We start from the raw sequence: 13,582 nt of genomic DNA on the forward strand, positions 1-13,582 counted from the left end.
TATAAAGCCCTTGCCTCAGCATGGGCAGTACAGGTGACTGACCCCTCTCTGTTTCATTTGGGTTTTTTTGGTGGAGATGGAATAACACTTAGCTCTGTAGTGGAAATATCACAAGTGCTGTAGCAAGTGCAGGGCAACTCCTGGATCCTCCCTACTGGAAATCTGCTGCTAACCAAAATGAAATTATTTCGATTACATGTTCCAATAGTTACTCAGAAGTAATTTAGAATTGAAAATAGGTAGCTATAAAATTGCTGCTGGATGCTCTTAAAGCCTTTGATTTCGTGGAAAAAAAAGGTAACTGAGAGTACATGCTAATCTGCCAATTCAATTTTTTCCTGATACAGTTGTATCAGGTTTTTAAATCAGATGTTTGGGGCAGGGATTAAAACACAGGAGGTCTTGAAGCTGTCATGAATATCCAAAAACCTTAAGTTTTAATGCAAAGCAAGTAACCTTTTCACATTTAGCACTTCTGAAGTCTCTTGCCATTTTGGCATTTCTCAAAGTTGTGCAGCTTTTACTCTTTCCAAGACAATTGCAGAGACCCTCCTGTTAAAGTGTGAAGGTTCATTGATCTGTCACCTTTCTCACTGTAGTGCCATGATTCTATTGATGAGTCAAACTTTTACTTGTATCTACAGTTGATCAAGGTTATTTCTAGCTTTAAAACCAGAGCAAGGTATTGTTAACCTGCCTTAAAATGATGTAATCCTGTTGCAGGCCCCACCTACAGCCCCTGCTGCAGCTCCGGTACAGGAAGATGTGAGAGTCCCCATCAACCTTGTATTAAGGTTAAGGTAAGGACACAAAGCTGACCTGTTCTGTTCACATGAGCCTTTGTAGAGAGGCCCACTGGCACTCTTCTGTGCCTTTTAATTAATGGAGTGGTGGTTAAGTGTTTGTCAGCTTGGATTTCAACTGCTCTTCTGAAACTGCAGCCGAGAAAAGCAGTTTATCACATCCACTTTGGTTTGGCAAAACCTGTATTGAAAGAGGTTTTGATATTTATGTAAACATTGCTAAACTCTCATGGAGTGGGAAAGGAACTACCTGGGCTCCCTAAAAGGATTCAGGGATCGAGGAGTTCTGGCCTTGTGCTGGTCCATGTTAATCTTCATGCACAACTTCAGACTTCAGCCAGTTCTGAAAGTGAAGAGCTTTTACCCAGTTCAGGGAGTGTATTCTGGTCTGTGTCACTGGAAACAGGCAGAAAAAAGAATCTTTCTATGCTTATTGCACATGCTGCTGTTTCTCATGAAAAGAAACTGCCTCTCATCTCTGGAGGCATCCTGGTTGTTGGTGGGCATTGGAGTGGGGACTCTGAGCATCACTTCCATAATGGGTGTGCATCTGCAGCCAGTGAGCACTTCCCTCCTCTGAAACATGCTCCAAGGATATCTCTGCTGAGGGATATGAGTTGTTGAGACAGGGAAACAGCATGGCCTTGTAGCACAGAGGTGGCACTCACCTATCCTGGACTGGCCCAGGCTCTGTCAGGTTGGGAAGGCAGACTGTGCTGCTTCCACATGCACATCCAAGTGATGAGTTTCTTCCTTTGAGGGGGTAGCATGCAATGAATTCACAGGCTGATTATTCAGTGATAGCACTCTCTTTTGGTCACCTGTCATGCCATGAAATGGTCTCTTTTATATAAAATTCTCTTCTTTCCACAGGAATTCAAATAAAGAGCTCCATGATATTCGGTTTGAATTCACCCCAGGGAAAGGTGAGCTGGTGGGAAATTCCAGTGTGTGAAGAGGAAGTTTTGTGTTTGGTGTTGTGCTGTTGTGTGTCTGTCCATAGTGCCTTCCCTAAAGGCTTGTTGTGGTTGGGCTTGGAGCACTGCTGTAAAACTCATGGATATGGCTAAAGTGCAGTCCTTCAGTGAATTCCAGTGAATTCACAGCACCTGGTGTGCACCCTGATATCTGTCTTTTGTAAAGGGCACTTCTGCTGTTTGGTTTGTACAAGCTCCTTTAGGTTTCTGTGTGGTGCCTTTGCCAGCTGGACATTTCTGCTCTGTGGTGATGGCTCTTGGGTTTTTCCCCAACAGATACTGCAGATGGTGTGTCTCAGGAGCTGATTTCAGCAGGTCTTGTTGATGGCAGAGATCTGGTAATAGGTAATTACAAATTATTTTTTCTGCTCTAACCATTTCAGTAATTTTTTTTGCATGTTAAAAATGACCTGATTAGTGGGTGATAGGAACATTTCCTCTGGCCCTGCACAACTGCTGTCAATTCTGGTGACAGTTCTGTGCCAACATGTAGGCAACCCCCAGTTCACAAGAAGATGATTTAATTGGTAACATTGTGAAGCAAATGTTCCTTGTAATGCAGAATGAAGTCTAATTGATGCATTAGCCAAATCATTATCATCTGACAGGGATGCATCATCAAACTGCTGCACAAGCCTATCCTGCTCACAGGTCCTGTGCAAGAGAGCTCTGGGACTGGAATCAGCCAGGCTTTTTGGGTTTAATTAGGGCTGGGGAATGAAGTGTGAGTTGCACGTGCCCTGGGGCAGCAGCACAAGTTGTAGGGGGGGGAACAGCTGCCTCAAACAGCAGTTTGCTAAATAAATGAATCCTCCTGTGCAGCAGGTGAGACTTAAACTGTCAGCACTGCCTGTGTATTCCAACTGCAGCAAGCAAAGCTGTTCCTTGTACACAGGAACAGCTGCTAGTGCAAAATTGCCTGGATTTCCAGATGCAGTTTGGCATTTATTACTATTGATCCCATCACATCCTGGGAAAGATAACTACCTCTGAAAGAATAATGTAGGAACAATAACAGCATTTTCACAGTTCAGAACTTTAGGTTTAAGTAGACTGAGTCTAATTGAGACCTAAACCTTTCCTTATCAATGTAAAAATTCAAAGTTTGTTAAGTAATAGAAAGAAGACTAATGAGTTTGGGATGTTTTTTCTTCAGCCTGTCCTAATATTTGCCCATTTTCTTCATGTCTGTGTGATTTCAGTTGCAGCTAATTTGCAGAAAATTGTGGAAGAGCCCCAGGCAAACAGATCCATCACTTTCAGACTGGTATTTATTCCTGTTCCCTAATTGATCAAGTTGTCCCTTGCAAGGAGAAGGCATTGCATGTAGATGTTTACTGCAGGCATCTGATGTATGCACTCTAAATCCTCCCTTCTTTCCCAAAGCCTCTTACTGGTTGTATAACTGTAGGCACTGCAGACTCCCTGCTTGTATCCTCTGAGCAGCACTTGGGATAAATAAGCATGAGATGATGTGCTAATTAATATATGTAAATGTTGCAGAGGGTATTTTTGGGGCTTGGGATGTGCACTTGTAGAAATATTTCAAGGCAGGTGGATGGGCTAAGAATTGTCACAGACTGCTTTTTTTGGAGGCAGAGAATGAGGGAGGGTGGAGATACATTGTTTCTGAGGAGGAAATGGGGAAACAAATTTAAAAAAAAAGGAAAATAAGAGTGGTGGGCCAAAGAAGAGAGCCAAAACTGGGACTAGAACAGGTGAATTTTAGAGGTGGTGAAATTCAGGGGGAGTTACAGTGGCAATGTGAAGGCTTAACCAGGTTAATGGGAGTGAAGTGCTTATTTTTCACTCTTCCTGTAAGGAGTTTTACCCCAGTTATTGCACATATAATATCTAGCTGGAGCAGACATTGGCAAAACTTCAGTCCCAGCCCTTCATACCTTCAGAAAAAAAAAAAAAAACCAGGCAGAAATACAAAAGCACTCCATTTTAACTTTGGGTAGTGCAAGCTGCTGAATACAGTGCAAAGCTCTCCTGTGGCTGCTTCCTCCCCCCACCCTGTCTGATACACCTGCTTGTGGTTCCTGCTGGAAGGTAGAGCATGTGTGTTGCTATTTGGATCTCTCTTCCCTGTTTCAGGCATCTGGTGTCGACGGCTCAGAAATTCCGGATGATGGCAAACTTATAGGATTTGCACAGCTCAGCATCAGCTAAACATTGGTCCCAGGAGATGTTTCCCAACAGAGAACCCACATGTGCATATTCGTAATGCTTCTGTTAGCCTAAAAAAAAAACCACTACTGCCAAAGAATTGAACTACAGCCCCCTTCCTAGAAGCTTTAACATTTTCCTTAATAGGATCACAAACCTTCCTGAAATTACCGATGACGTTTACACCTTTTGTAAACAACTCTCATGTTTTTGTATCTGTCATCTCAAACATGCAGACCCAACACGTCATTGCCTGCATGTTCATTTTATTATTGCCTTACTTTAAAGAAAAATACTACTGAGTACGAAGCAGGGGGTTCCACTGCTCTGATGATCTTGCCTAAGTGTTTGCTTACATGTGGTTTCATTTTTTTTCACTTGCTGTTTTTGCACAAGTTTTAATACTGAACGGATTTATTTTTTTTTTTTTTTGTTCTTTACCTGCTTCTCCTTCTCTCTGAAACACCAATGTACATGTTGTTTGGGTCACCTGGAGTGCTGAGAAATCTGCTTCTCTTTGGCTGTGTGATATAAAACTGCTGGTTTGAATGCTTGCACCTGAGAAAGCAAGCAGAGTCTTAACTCACAGGAGGGAGAGCTTCCTTCCCTTGTGTTTGTGTTTGGAGAAGTTCCTTGACTTTGAGGTGTTAGAAGTCAGCTTCCCTATGTAAACTGCCTTAATTTTTTTCTTTTTTCTTTATCATTTTGGTTCTCTCCACATGAGTGCCAGGCATGGCATGAGGGCTGAACCTTTTAATTTACATTCAGCAGTCCTTCCTGTTGCTTTCATTCTGCATCTTAGACGTAGTCTGTTCTTGAATTAGACCAGGGAGGCATTGCTGCCTGGAAACTGGTCTTTCAGATGGTGAACACAATATCCATGGTCACAGGGAGAGGAGATCTATGTCACTCTGCCTTTGGAATAGATGTGCTTCCGAGTGTCCCTGAAACCCAGTTTGGTCACGCCTGGCTGGCCTCCCAACGTGTTCCCCAGTCCTTTGCAAGCTGGTACCCGTGGAACCATCCCTGTCGTGTTTTACAGCAATAAAGAATCACCAGTAGAGTGGCTGTACTGGGCAAAGGCAGGCACTGGGTTTGTCCCTCCTGCACTCAACCCCTTGGGTCGACGGGCTGCACGTCAGCCCAAGCCTCGACGTTTGATCAGGATGTCACTGCACCCCTGTCACACACGTATTTAGCTTTTCTTTCTGTGTGGTGTTGAAGTTGAATTTCTACATGAATAATATAAATTATGCTCTGAGTTTGATAAGAGACACTTGTAGCACAACATGTGAATACTAAATGGTGTTGACTTTATTTATTCCTATTATTTCACGGTTGGCCTTTGTAACTGCTCTTGGCTCTGGAGTGTTTTCTACACAGAAGTTGTAAGTCTGTAATTTAACACGCAGATGGAAATGAGCTTTGTTTCCATCAGACACAAACAATGCAGAAACAGAGCAGAATGACTAGGTTCAATTAGGACTTTTGTTCTGTTTCATTTTTTGGGTTGTTTTTTTTTGTTTTTTAATTTCCAAGTCTTCAGATGAACAATCTGTATTTATATCTTGTTCTCTATGAGCAGCTGTGGAAGCTTCCTGAATTGTGCATGTTCTTTTTTTACCGCCCCTGTTGCTTGTAGCCTCTGGCTGGATATTGGGTGTGTCCCCATGGGCTGTTTGCAGCCCCATGGCTGGTGAGTGTGAAGGGGAAGGAGAGGAAGATGAGAATTTGGGAGTGAGATCACCCTGGGGTGCTGAGCTGGTGCTCTCTAGAGCCCAGGAAGCAAGTGCCCGATAGCAGGGAGTTGGTGGCTGGGTTGGCAAATGTGTGTTGGCACCATTCCCTGTTGCCTGACACAAAGCACTCCCTGCAGTGTCCCCCATTGAGCTTGTTGGCTTGGGAAGAGCAGGCTGGCACCTTGATTTTCCCATCACCCTGTGCTCAGTGTGGATGTGTTGGGGGCCTTTAGGATACAGAGACAAGGTAGTTGTGGTACAGTATTATTTTCCCTCTGCCTGCATGCCCTGGGGACCTCCTCATTCATTTGTGTACTGGTGCTGAGGAAGGTTAGGACTCAAACTGCTCAAATGGAACAATGCAGCATCTATTTATTGTTACTCCCCATTTTCCCAAAGCCAGGACTTAGAGAGCTTGAGCTCATGCTAACCCAAGGTTCCGTAGTTCTTTAATGGAGAAAATAAACGAGGAAGAAGCTGATGGGTTTTGCTCTATGGATCTCCAGATCTTTTGGGTAGGGATCCAGAATATTTACTTGGGCTATTACAGTGCTAGACAACTGTCTTTTCTGATGTTGTTCCAGTAAGTGCCAATGCTGTTCATAATTGTTTTCCAGTGTCATTAAGAATTTGGTTTTTGTGCAAATTTCTGATCTGAACCTGGAAGCAGGTGGTAATTTTAAGTTAGTTCCTACTTTTAAGGACAATGCTCTGTTAATGAAAACGGATCCTCTTCACAACTTTGGTGTATTGTAGATTATAATGAAAGATGTAAAATAGTCAGGCTTTTTTTTTCCTTTTTTGGACTTTGTATTTTACTGCATGTGTCTAATTTTTAATCAATAAAGAACAAATTGTCCATTGCCAGGTGTTTGATGTGTGGTTTGTTTGTCACTGGGTTGGTAGGTGTGTCTTGAGGAAGGGGTTTGTCTCAGTGGTGTCTGCAACCCCTGGGGTGTTTCTGTTTGGGAGGTTTGACAGCCCCCAGGAAGACTCAGTGGGGAAAGGGACATCAGGTCCAGGCTGGATGGGGCTCTGAGTAACGTGGTCTGGTGGGAGGTGTGCCTGCCTATGGCAGGGGTGGAACTGGATGAGCTTTAAGGTGCCTTCCAACCCAAACCATTCCATGAGTGCATCTCTGCAGGAGTTGTGTGCAGAAATGGAGCCAGGAGGGCACTGAGGATGGTGCCCTGAGAGCTTGTCTGTAGCCAAGTGGTTTGCTCCAAGCTCTTCATGGCCTGTGCAACTGGGAATGAGCTTCCTCTGTCCAGGAATGCCTCAGGATGACACAGGCTGGTGTGAAAGTGGGAGGATTTACACCATGACAAGTGGTGAGAGCATGAAGTGCACTCCCTCCTCTCCTCCGCAGTAATTGTTCTTTTTGGGTGCCCTGGTCAGCCCCAGTGGGGCATCCATGGTCTGTTTTCCAGCATGCTTTTCAGTGTCCTTCTCATGGACCTGTGGGCAGCAGGAGTATCCAAGTGGCTTTCAGGCACCTCGTGAACATCTCAAAGGGGCCCCAGGCAAATGCTTTTCCTACGTGAGGGATGGGCTGAGCAGTGGTGGACTCACATTCTCGATGATCATTTTAGGCATTTTGGCCTCAAGCACCATTGCCCTGTGTCAAATTTCTCCATCCCTTTACCCTTTCCCCAAGTCCTTCCCGCATTTAGCCCCCAGCAGCTGCAGGGTGGCCCAGAACTGGTGGAAAGAGACATCCTGTGCCTGGCTTGTGTTGTACAGGGAAGCTGCAAAAGATGAAGGGAATGACAGCTCCCATCCCCTGGAATCACAATGAACTGGCTGCCCTTCCTCATCTCTGGTTCTGCCCATCCATTAACAGAATTCCCTTTACTCCTCTGGGCTGTTCCCAGCCCTGCACCCTTGTTTTGGCTCCTCTGAACCTGGCTTTCCTGAGTGGTTCAGCAATTGAAGCTGTTGTAGTCACTGTGGAGAAGAGTCTGTTCCCTGTCCATGCCACCTGGCCCTGGCAGAGGAGCTGGCCCAGGTTCCCTGAAGCAGGGGTTCTTCTGCTCCAGCTAGCACTGGATGTTTGTGGGTGGTGCAGGGATGATTAATATATTACATGGTGTACTTCTAGTGACTGCCTATGACTGCAGAGCTTATCTGAGGTTTAAACATTAATTCCAGCCCCCTGGGAAGTCTGTCCCAGCACTGTCCTGTCCCAGACACAGCCACCAATGTCAGGTGTCGGGGAAATTTTGAAAGCAGTTGGTGATTTTGGGCGACTCCAGAAATGCCTGGTGCTGCTCTCCGTGATCCCCTGCCTCAGTGTGGCTTTCCACCAGTTTTGCCAGCTTTTCATGGTGCCATACGTGCCTCACCACTGTGACACCAGCTGGATCCGCGCCGTCGGCCCCAACCTGACGGAGGAAGAGCAGCTGAACCTCACCCTGCCCCGCGGCGCCGACGGGCAGTTTGAGCAGTGCTCCATGTTCTCCCCGGTGGACTGGGACCTGGATGCCATCCTGGCCTATGGACTGAACCACACGCAGAAGTGCAGCAGTGGCTGGGTGTACCCCTCAGAGCAGCCACCGTCCCTGCTGACCGAGGTCTGTGCTTGCTGCTTGATGGGCTGGGGTGTGGAAGGAATGGGACACCCAAATGGCCACAGCTCCCACAGAGCTGGTGCCTGACCACGGTGCCGTTGGGATTTATAGCAGGTGTGGGTTGGGAACCTTGGCTCCACCACGCAGGCCCCAGGTGTGGTCCTGGAGAGGGTGCAGGCTGTGACAGAAGTACCAGTGGGGAGATGAGTAACTCCTGGAAGGACCTCCTGCCCCTGGGTTTCCCTATTCCTCTGCATAAAGGGGTTAACCTTTCCAACTTAATATCATGGAATGGTTTGGCTTGGAAGAGTCCTTTAAAAGTCATCTAGTCCAACCCCCAACATCACAATTGTTAGCTGAGAAAGATGCTAAATTAAGATAAAGGAGAGTAGGTTTAGATTAAATATTAGAAGAAATTCTTCACTGTTAGGGCAGTGAAGCCCTCGCACAGGTTTCCCAGAGAAGCTGTGGCTGTCCCATCCCTGGAAGTGTTCAAGGCCATATTGGATGGGGCTTTGATCTATCTGGTCTAATGTAAGGTACTCTGCCCATGGCAAGAGAGTTCAAATTAGATGATCTTTAATGTCCCTTCCAACCCAAACCATTTTATGGTTCTATGATCCTTCCTATGTCACTCCTTCCATTGATATCTGGATACTGGCAATTGCAGGACATCTATTTAACAGAAACTGCTTGTCCCAGGAATCAGCATTGCATCCTTTTTCCTCTGGGAGCTCAGGTGGTCTGGCAGGAAGCAAGCTGCTGCTTCTGTCCCCAGGCCCACCTAAAGCAAAATTTGCTGACCAGGACACTCCCCTGGTTGGCTGGGCTGAACGAGGGGGACTCCTGCAGGTCCCAGTGCAAGGGAGAGGGTCCCCACTGAGTGCCCCAAGGGCTTGTCCCACCTCTGACTTGTGTGCCCTGTGCATACTGTGGGGATTCACATCCTTGGAAGTGGGGATACCAAAGCATCTCCTTCTTTCTCCAGTTTGACCTGGTGTGTGACAGGAAGGACCTCAATGACATTGCCCAGGCCATCTACATGGCAGGGCTGCTCCTGGGATCCATGATCTTTGGGCCTCTGAGTGACAGGTGAGGAGCCACAACCCCCTGTCCAGGGTCTGTGCAAAGCCAGCACGGCACAGACCAGGTGGTGTCAGCCTGTCTGGACTGTGCACTCTGTGCATTTTGTTACCACTTCTCACTACAGGGACCCTGACCAAAGTCCTCTGGTCCCATGAGGACATGGCCACACAGGGAGGGGAAGGGAGAGAGACACAGCATGTGTGTACAGTGCTTGTCACCCCACAGTCTACTCTGAGCCTTATCAGGGTGATAAAAATCACCCTGCATAACCTGCTGGGCTCCTTGCCATCTCCATGGGGCCTCCAGACACTGATTGTGTCTTCCCTGTTTTCCCCCAGGATCGGCCGCCGCCCGGTCATTCTGATCTCCGTCTTCCTCCAGGGCTTGTTTGGCCTGGGAATTGCCTTTGTGCCCCATTTCTATGTGTACATAGCCTTCAGGTGTGTGGTGGGGGCCTCCGTGTCAGGGATCACCATGACAATACTGGCCTTAGGTGAGTAGGATGCCCTTGCCCTGGGGCATCTCAAGATGCAATAAATAAGTCTTCAAAGAAATAAAAATATTCATGTTTAACTAGAAAAACACTGTGGCGAGGACAGGTCTTGATCTTCACTGTCCTTTGGTACTTTGGCAACTTCTCAGCCCTAAGTCAGAGCTTTGGGGAGCATCTCTCTCCATCCAGTGCTCACAGGAGGGCAACTGGAGTGTCCCAGAACAGGAGGTCAGTCTAATCCTCACCTCCAGAATAATTCTCCAGGGAAACACCTGTTTGCCTCAGGGGAAATAATTTGGATGACTCTGAGCCTTCCCTCTTCCTTTCAGCTACAGAATGGATCGGTGTCTCCTCCCGGCCAAAGGCAGTGCTCACCTCTCACTGCTGTTTCGCCATGGGGCAGATGATTTTGGCTGGTTTGAGTTACGGGATTCGCAACTGGAGGCTGCTGCAAATTGCAGGATCTGTTCCTATATTTGCCTTTTTCTTCTGGATCGGGTAAGTAGGATGTGGACAGAGCTCCTGCAGATGTGACAGCAGTGTGAGGGTGTGAGTGAGGAGGAGGCAGCAGCTCAGAACCAAGCTGGGTCTCTCCCATTGGAGTGCAGGTGCTGGAGGAGCTGCTGCAGAGCTCAGCACATCTCCCTGGGCACTGCACTGCTGAGAGCAGCAGCTGCTTTGCTTCAGGACTCCAAATGTGGCCTTTGGAGCCTACATTTAGGGTGTTTAGACCCATTGATCCCATGGGCCATTCACTTTAGAGTTCAGCTGGATGATCCTTGCGGGTCCCTTCCAACGCTGAAGACTCTGTGGTTCCAGGATCTGATTCTCTCGTCATTCCAAGGCTTGCTGGACATGGTCCCAGAGAAAGGGGCTGTGGGGGATCTCAGCAGGACACAGCAGCATCTGCTGGCCTCCTCTCCTGGCAGGGTGATCCCAGAGTCAGCTCGCTGGCTGGTGACCAAGGGCAGAATCGAGGAGGCCAAGAAGCTCCTGCAGAAGGCGGCAGCCACCAACAAGCGCAGCCTCCCAGCAGAGCTCCTGCAGCAGGTACTGGGGGTTCCTGTCCTCAGACACTGCCCTGGGCCTTGCAGCAGCCCCTGCAGCTCAGCTCATCCCAGAAGCATCTCTGCATTCCCACTGGGGGTGGTCTGCCCATGGGCTCTGGGGGACTCCAGCTCCAGTTCCACAGGGACGAGGTCAGGGAAGAGGCCCAGCTTCTGCTGAGGCTCAGCCTGGAGCTTTCTGGGTCCCCCTGGGGATGTGGGAAGGACTGAAAGGCTTCCCTGGCTTTTCTCCTGGGAGGATTCCAGGAGTGGGACTGATGAGCACAGAGTCTCTCTTTTGTCTGTGGGTTTCCATGCAGAAACGCCTGGAGGGGAGTTCCCTCCTTGCCCACCCCAAAGCTCCTACACTGGGGAGATGTTCATCCTGAGGAACCTCTCAGTCACCACCCCCTGTGCTGGGCACCCAGAGGGCAGAGGGGCTGCCCTCCCTGCCAGAGCACTGGGGTCACAGGCCTGCTCCAGCGAGGCTTTCCATGGACTGCACGTGGAAAAGGAGCTGGACATGGGTTTCCTTTTCTGCTCTGACTCTTTGGCTTTCTGTGCTTTGAAGTTGAAGCCTGAGAAAGTGGTCAAGTCTGGAAGTTTCCTGGATCTCTTCCGGAAGAAGCACCTGCAGAAGGTGACTTTAATCATGTCATCTGCCTGGTAAGACATTCCCTGGTGCATTCTTCCTAAACTTCCAGGTGAAAGAAAGGAAGGGATTGAATTACTCATTAAGAAATTCGCCTTGTGGGTTTTGAGTGTTATTTAATGGGTGTTTCTGCTTCTGGCTGTTTAAGATGCTTTGTGGGAAAGGTTATAGCATTTCCAGCTTTGGCAGGCCTGTGGTATTCCTCTGGTTTTACATCTCCTGGGAAATGCTGTGTCTTGGTCAAAATGTTGTCATTGGAGATCAATGCTGCATTTCCTCATGGCTGACATGTGCTCAGTGCCACCCTGCCTGGCTTTCAGGTTTGTGAACAGCTTTGTCTACTACGGGCTGAGTCTGAACGTGACAAATTTTGGCCTGGACATCTACCTGACTCAGCTGGCCTTTGGAGCAGTGGAAATCCCAGCCCGTGTTGGTTGTATCTTCATTCTGCAGAGGTTCGGGAGGAGGAAAACGCAGGCCGTTCTCCTGGTGCTGAGTGGCCTGGTGTGTCTGATCATCACTGGCATCCCTGAAGGTGAACCGCCTCATCCCACATGGAGAGGCCATCCTCTGGGACAGGGAGGCACAGAGCCCCAACCCTTCCCTTGCTGGTTCTGTCCTCCCAGCCAGGGTGGCTCACATCCCTCTAGGCCGGAGCTGACCCTGGCCTCAGGGGCCTGGCCGAACCCACAGGGCCCATTCCAAAATAAAAGAAAACTTTTCTTGCTGATGGCGATAGTGGAGGGCGGACCTGAGCCCAGTGGGCCCCCTGTCAACAGAGCTGTGCTCTGGGGAAATTAATCCCTGGGGAGGTGAGATGATGGATGCAGAGTGCACTGAATGTGGCCACCAGGCCAGAGCAGCCTGCTCCATGCCCAGACGCTGTCAGAGGCGATGGCTCCCTGCAGGTGACACAGTTTCCCTGCAATCCCCAGTCGCCATCCGTGAGCGGTGCTGAACCCTCCCCATCCCACAGCAGCCATCTCTCCTCCTCCCCTCAGACCAGCCCGTGGCAACCACCGTCCTGGCCACCATTGGCAAGTTTGCTGCCTCAGCCTCCTTCTCCACCTCCTACGTCTACGCTGCCGAGCTCTTCCCCACGGTCGTCAGGTGAGCTCTCCCCACACTTTGGAGCCTCCTTCTGCCGTGGCGGGCAGTGGTGGTGGGGCAGGAGCCCTCTTGTCCCCATGGCCACGTTCAGCCCCGCGGTGGCCTGGGGGTGCTGACCCCAGCCCACACGCCCCTGTCTCCCCAGGCAGACGGGCGTGGGGCTGTGCTCCATGGCGGCGCGGGTGGCCGGGATCCTGGCCCCGCTGGTCCGTCTGCTGGGCCAGTACCACCGGGCCATCCCCATGGCCATCTTCGGCAGCGCCCCCGTGCTGGGCGGGCTGCTCTGCGTCCTGCTGCCCGAGACCTGCGGCACCGAGCTGGCAGATGACACAGGGGACGGCCACCCCCCGGCTGAGGTGGGTCCTGGTGCTGCCTCTGCCGTGGGGACGTGGGCAGCCAGCTCTGGGGGAGCCCCTTGGCGTTGCATGTGCTGGGGGTTCCTTTGGGAGTTACAGAGGCGGGAGGGAATGGAATGGGGCTGTGCCACTGTGGAGGGAAGGGAGGAGACCCCATAATCCTGCATGTGGAGGTCATCCCTTCATTCCTGTCCGTGGGATACAACAGCCAGTGCTTCCTCATTCTGCCCTCCCCAGGGAAGCGCTGGTGCCTTGTAGCCGCATCCTCTGGCTTTCACCCTCTCATAGCTCCCAGCCCTCATTCCCCATGGGACCAGGTGGAATTGCATCCCAATAATTTTGTTGTCTTGCTGGGAGAAGGGTGTCCACAGGAACAGTCGGCAATGGGATCTAAGTTGCTGAAGGCTGCTTGTCTCAGGGACAGCTGCCATCAGCTCTTCGCACACCTTTCCTTGCTTTTACACACTTTTCCCTTTCATCAGGTCCCCGAAAATGCCACCAGCAGCTCTCAGAATGGGCAGGTGAAAGGGAAAGATGGTGGCCAAGACAATGAGAGCACGAAGACCACGTACTTCTAG

General features: G+C 49.4%; 2 protein-coding genes across 2 annotated transcripts in view; both read left to right on the plus strand.

Annotated features, from left to right (window-relative positions):
• Nucleotides 1-4,199, plus strand: part of OXSR1 (oxidative stress responsive kinase 1) — an 86,164-nt gene extending 81,965 nt beyond the window's left edge. The window contains exons 14-18 of the mRNA XM_041487454.1: nt 724-800; nt 1,677-1,729; nt 2,057-2,125; nt 2,983-3,047; nt 3,881-4,199. Of these exons, the coding sequence (XP_041343388.1) occupies nt 724-800; nt 1,677-1,729; nt 2,057-2,125; nt 2,983-3,047; nt 3,881-3,955 (339 nt within the window). The 3' untranslated portion in view covers nt 3,956-4,199. The remainder of the gene's footprint in view (nt 1-723; nt 801-1,676; nt 1,730-2,056; nt 2,126-2,982; nt 3,048-3,880) is intronic.
• A 3,693-nt stretch (nt 4,200-7,892) lies between these two features.
• Nucleotides 7,893-13,582, plus strand: LOC121365355 (solute carrier family 22 member 13-like). Its single transcript, XM_041489456.1, has 10 exons — nt 7,893-8,264; nt 9,250-9,353; nt 9,686-9,840; nt 10,170-10,338; nt 10,770-10,890; nt 11,458-11,552; nt 11,859-12,073; nt 12,540-12,648; nt 12,794-13,004; nt 13,487-13,582. The coding sequence occupies exons 1-10, from the start codon at nt 7,893-7,895 to the stop codon at nt 13,580-13,582; spliced, it is 1,647 nt and encodes a 548-aa protein (XP_041345390.1).

This window comes from Pyrgilauda ruficollis, unplaced genomic scaffold, assembly GCF_017590135.1.
Source record: "Pyrgilauda ruficollis isolate IOZ18807 unplaced genomic scaffold, ASM1759013v1 scaffold12, whole genome shotgun sequence".
Taxonomy (NCBI): Eukaryota; Metazoa; Chordata; class Aves; order Passeriformes; family Passeridae; genus Pyrgilauda; species Pyrgilauda ruficollis.

Bases quoted from the DNA above. Each gene is read 5' to 3' on its own strand.
- LOC121365355 (XM_041489456.1), top strand. From the start codon at position 7,893: ATGTCAGGTGTCGGGGAAATTTTGAAAGCAGTTGGTGATTTTGGGCGA. The intron at 9,841-10,169 runs GTGAGTAGGATG...TCTTCCTTTCAG, and splicing joins CATGACAATACTGGCCTTAG to CTACAGAATGGATCGGTGTC. The intron at 11,553-11,858 runs GTAAGACATTCC...CCTGGCTTTCAG, and splicing joins TTAATCATGTCATCTGCCTG to GTTTGTGAACAGCTTTGTCT.